The 5,279-nt window shown below is 64.0% G+C and overlaps 1 protein-coding gene across 1 annotated transcript in view; it reads left to right on the top strand.

Annotated features, from left to right (window-relative positions):
• Positions 1-5,116, top strand: part of ACVR1B (activin A receptor type 1B) — a 21,997-nt gene extending 16,881 nt beyond the window's left edge. The window contains exons 4-9 of the mRNA XM_021379167.1: positions 1,835-2,065; positions 2,392-2,559; positions 3,093-3,249; positions 3,635-3,759; positions 4,563-4,693; positions 4,795-5,116. Of these exons, the coding sequence (XP_021234842.1) occupies positions 1,835-2,065; positions 2,392-2,559; positions 3,093-3,249; positions 3,635-3,759; positions 4,563-4,693; positions 4,795-4,920 (938 nt within the window). The 3' untranslated portion in view covers positions 4,921-5,116. The remainder of the gene's footprint in view (positions 1-1,834; positions 2,066-2,391; positions 2,560-3,092; positions 3,250-3,634; positions 3,760-4,562; positions 4,694-4,794) is intronic.

Below are 5,279 nucleotides of genomic sequence, written 5' to 3'. Positions count from 1 at the left end.
AGGGAATGGGGCAAGGGGGGGCGGGGGGGTGCCAGGTTTTGGGGACAGGATGGGGCTGTGCACCCTGCTATGGGGCTGTGCGCCCTGCTATGGGGCCATACACCTTGCTGTGGGGCTGTGCACCCTGCTATGGGGCTGTGTACCCTGCCATGGGGCTGCGTGCCCTGCCATGGGGCTGCGTGCCCTACTGTGGGGCTGCATGCGCTACTATGGGGCTGAGCACCCTACTATGGGGCTGTGCGCCCTGCTATGGGGCTGTGCACCCTGCTATGGGGCCATACACCTTGCTGTGGGGCTGAGCACCCTGCTATGGGGCTGTGCACTCTGCTATGGGGCTGTGCGCCCTGCCATGGGGCTGAGCACCCTGCTATGGGGCTGTGCACCCTGCTATGGGGCTGTGCGCCCTACTATGGGGCTGTGCACCCTACTATGGGGCTGTGCACCCTGCTATGGGGCTGTGCACTCTGCTATGGGGCTGTGTGCCCTGCCATGGGGCTGAGTGCCCTGCTATGGGGCTGTGCACCCTGCTATGGGGCTGTGCACCCTGCTATGGGGCCGTACACCTTGCTGTGGGGCACTGTGCCCTGCTATAGACCCCCCCATCTCCCCCTGCAGCCCCCGGCCCCCAATCCCAAACCCCAGGCAGCCACAGGGGGCGGGGCTGACCGCTGGGCGAAGGGGGCGTGGCTATACCGAAAGGGGGCGTGTCCAACCGCGTCGGGGCGGGGCTATCGACAAAGGAGGCGTGGTTATGTCCGAACGGGGGGGGCGTGGTTCTATCATACAATGGGCGTGGTTTACCCGAAGGGGCGTGGCTTGTAATCGATGGTGGGCGTGGCTATAGCAGGAGGGGGCGTGGTTATAGCAGAGGAGGCGTGGTTATAGCGGGAGGGGCGTGGCTATGCATGAAGGGGCGTGGTTATAGGAGGAGGTGGGCGTGGTTATAGCGGGAGGGGGCGTGGTTATAGCAGGAGGGGGCGTGGTTATAGCAGAGGGGGCATGATTGTAACAGGAGGGGGCGTGGTTATAGCGGGAGGTGGGCGTGGTTATAGCAGAGGGGGGCGTGGCTATGCCTGAAGGGGCGTGGTTATAGCAGGAGGGGACATGGTTATAGCAGAGGGGCCACGGTTATAACAGGAGGGGGCGTGGTTATAGCAGGAGGGGGGCGTGGTTATAGCAGGAGGGGCGTGGTTATAGCGGGAGGGGCGTGGTTATAGCAGAGGGGGCGTGGCTATGCCCGAAGGAGGACGTGGTTATAACAGAGGGGGCGTGGCTATGCCTGAATGGGGCGTGGTTATAGCAGGAGATTGCCGTGGTTATAGCGGGGGGGCGTGGCTATGCCAGAAGGGGGCGTGGTTATAACAGAGGGGGCGTGGTTCCCGCGGGCCCATATAGCGGTGCGCGGGGGGGCCCGGCCCGGCCATGACCCTTCGGCGGCGGCGGCGGCTGCGACCGAAGGAGGGCGATGGGGCGGCCCCGGAGAACTGCGCTCCCGACCCCGATCCCCATCCCGGTCCCGGTCCCGGTCCCGCTTCGGATCCCGGTCCCGCCGACGTGTACCGGACTCTGGCAGCCGCCGGAGGGACCCTGCCCCGTGTGCGGAAGGTACGGGNTGGTCAATCACTGGTGAACCACTGGTCAACCACTGGCCAACCAGCACACCACTGGCCTTCCTGCCCACCATGGCACGCTGCTGGCTCATGGTCTCCCGTTGGTCAACCATTGGCCAACCAGCACACCATCGGCCTTCTTGGCCACGTGGCACGCTGCTGACTGCTGGCACCTACTTTTCTCACTGCAGCAAACCTCCCGATCTCCGTTTCCTTCTTCGCAGGCTTGCCGCTTTTCGTCCAGCGCACCGTGGCTCGGACAATCGTCCTGCAGGAGATCATCGGGAAGGGTCGCTTCGGGGAGGTGTGGCGAGGCCGGTGGCGCGGCGGCGACGTGGCCGTGAAGATCTTCTCTTCGCGCGAGGAGCGCTCCTGGTTTCGGGAAGCAGAAATATACCAAACCGTCATGCTGCGCCACGAGAACATCCTGGGATTTATCGCTGCGGACAACAAAGGTAAAACGCTGCTCGGCCCCGAGAGCGGAGAGCCCCAGAGGGCTGCATCGCTTCGCTCGGGCGTGCAATTAAATGCTAACGAGAGCCAGCACCGTGCGTCTGCACCGGGCTGCACGTCTCCCGCTGCAGGGTGGCAAGCTGGGCGCTGTTGCAGAATGCTGTGCGTTATCTGCACCTTGAAGCTCTCCACCTGGCTCACCCCGGGCTGGCTGTTGAGCTGCAGCCTTACCCAGTGGTTCTCGGTGCCACAAGGACGCGAGGTGCTCGGTGGCTCTGTTCTGTCCCTGCGCTGTGCCCCTCTGTGAAGCACCTCTTTCCTTCTGCAGACAACGGAACGTGGACGCAGCTGTGGCTCGTCTCCGATTACCACGAGCACGGGTCTCTCTTCGACTACCTGAACCGTTACACGGTGACCATCGAGGGGATGATCAAGCTTGCTCTGTCTGCTGCCAGCGGGCTGGCCCATCTGCACATGGAGATCGTGGGTACTCAAGGTACGAGCGGGGTTTGGAGAGGAGCTGGGAGCCGCCGAGGGGAGAACGAAGCAGAGCTGGCTTGGGGTGCGGGAGCGGCTGGGTCGGCGTGGATCCGCCTGGTTCATACTGGGGGGCACTGGGCTGGTGGCTTCGGCACCGGCTGCACGCGGTGCTGGCCTCGCGTTGGGTCCTGGGAATTAGATCCACATTTCCCACCCGAGCAGCTGCACTTTTGGGATGCAGATGTTGCGAGGTTGGCAGCGGCCGTGGTCCTCCCCTTCCATCCATGTGAGCATGCCAGGGAGCGTGGAGCCGGCCTTCCCTCTGGAGGCCTCGGGCCGACACTGCGCCTCCGAGGCCGGGCCGGGGCCATTGCAAACTGTCAGCACTGCTCTTTTCTGCAGCGCTGAAGCGGATCCAAACAGGAAAACGTGTCGCAACACCAAGAATTCAAGCGAATGCCCCGAGATCCGGTGCTGCCTTGTGCGCCAGCGCGGCTCCCCGCCTTCCCCAGACCTTGACCCCCGCCACGTCTTGTTTTGCTCTCTTAGGAAAACCCGGGATCGCTCACAGAGACCTGAAATCCAAGAACATCTTGGTGAAGAAGAACGGCACGTGTGCCATCGCCGACCTCGGGCTGGCGGTGCGGCACGATTCCGTCACGGACACCATCGACATCGCCCCGAACCAAAGGGTCGGAACCAAACGGTACGGGAGCACCAGGGACGTTTTGTGTCCTAAACCTCCCCAGTTGTCCGCCCCGTGCCCGCTGGCTTCCTTTCCCGGCCGGGTCCTGCGGGGCTGGGAGGCGTAGGCCAACACCGGGGAGCTTATATAATGCTTGGCAACGAGCTCGGCCTTCTCACACGCCTGCTGGGGCCCGCTGCCCGGTGCTCGGCTGCTTCTGGATGGTTTTGCCTCTTTCCCAACTTTGCTGCTCTCCCGGAGCTGCCGCGTTCGCTGCGCTGGGCCCGGTTCCGTGCTGCTGGAGGTTCTGCTCCGCCTGCCGGGAGCCGGGCGGTCTTGGTTTCCCGTCTTCCGGTGGGTGCCCCCCCCCTGGGAATTAACGAGCTGCTCCTTCTCTGTTGGGCAGGTACATGGCCCCCGAGGTGTTGGATGAAACCATCAACATGAAGCACTTTGATTCCTTCAAGTGTGCCGATATCTACGCCCTGGGCTTGGTCTACTGGGAGGTGGCTCGGCGGTGCAACGCAGGAGGTAACGCCGCTTGGTGCGCGTGGGGATGGGGGGGGTCCCTGCCCCACAGCGCTGCAGGGGGACGTGGTGGCGTGCACGGCCACCAGAAGTGACCCCGGCCACGGTGGGGAATCGCAGAATCATGGAATGGCTCCGGTTGGAAAAGACCTTCGAGAGCATCAAGTCCAACCCCAACCCAACCGTGCTGCCCTAGTTCCAACCACCCACTGCTCAATCCCGTCCCTGAGCACCGCATCCAAACGGTTTTTAAGCACATTCAGGGGTGGTGACTCCAGCACCCCCCTGAGCAGCCTGTTCCAGTGCTTCACAACCCTTTCTGCAAAGAAGTTTGTCCTCATCTCCAACCCAAACCTCCCCTGGTGCAGCTTGAGGCCACGTCCCCTCGTCCCGTCACCTGTCACCGGTGAGAACAGACCAGCCCCGCTCTCGCTGCCGTCACCTTTCAGGCATTTAAGGGAGCAGTGAGGTCTCCCCTCAGCCTCCTCTTCCCCACACTAAACAGCCCCGCTTCCTTCAGTCTCCAAGCCCTTCCCCAGCCTCATTTCAAGCTGGGGTTAAAGTTCTGGGCAGCTGCTGTTCTTTGGGGTGGGCATTGCTCCCACCCCCCCCCTCCTTGGCACGGATTTGCCGCTCGGCTCGACCCTTCCCCTGCGCTCCGATTCAAGCAGCTGCATCCTATTGCCCTGAACGTTCCTGCTCAACTCCCAGCCCAGCCCCTCGGTTTCTGCTCTGCATTAACCCCGCGGCGCCGACGCATCCCGGCGGCGACTCACGCGTGGCACATCGCCCCCATTTCCCCGCAGGGATCCACGAGGAATATCAGCTGCCCTACTACGACCTCGTCCCCTCCGACCCCTCCATCGAGGAGATGCGGAAGGTGGTGTGCGACCAGAAGCTGCGGCCCAACATCCCCAACTGGTGGCAGAGCTACGAGGTGAGACGGGAACCGCTCCCCCCCCACCCCCCCAGCCCCCCAACCCCGTGCCCCTTCCCCACGGTTCGTGGCTCTGACGGTCGCCCTTGTCTGCCCGCCAGGCGCTGCGGGTGATGGGGAAGATGATGCGGGAGTGCTGGTACGCCAACGGAGCGGCTCGCCTCACCGCCCTCCGCATTAAGAAAACCCTCTCGCAGCTCAGCGTGCAGGAAGACGTGAAGATCTAAGCGCCGAGCCCCTCGCCGGGAGGACACGGCACCGAGCCGCCACGCTCGAGTAGGTGTGTGACGGAGGCCTACCTCGTGTTTCTGCCCAATCTACCGCTACCACCCGCGAGCTGCGGGCTGCTGGCGGGGGGGACGGAGCCCGCGCGTCGCTCCCTTCCCCTCCGCTCGGGTACGAAACAATCCGAAACCTTTTGAACGATCGCGTCCCGACGGCGCCGGGAGCGGAGAGGGACTCGGCGTCGCTTGGCAGCTCTCGTTTCTCGTTGGAAATCCCGGCGACGTGGGGCGCGCGTCGGCTGCCGGGCCGCGCCGGAGGCCGGGTGCCACGTGCTGCTGGGAAGGCCAGGGGAAGGTGGTTT

This window comes from Numida meleagris, chromosome 32 (genome assembly GCF_002078875.1).
Source record: "Numida meleagris isolate 19003 breed g44 Domestic line chromosome 32, NumMel1.0, whole genome shotgun sequence".
Lineage (NCBI taxonomy): Eukaryota > Metazoa > Chordata > Aves > Galliformes > Numididae > Numida > Numida meleagris.
This window is presented reverse-complemented; position numbering and strand designations above follow the sequence as displayed.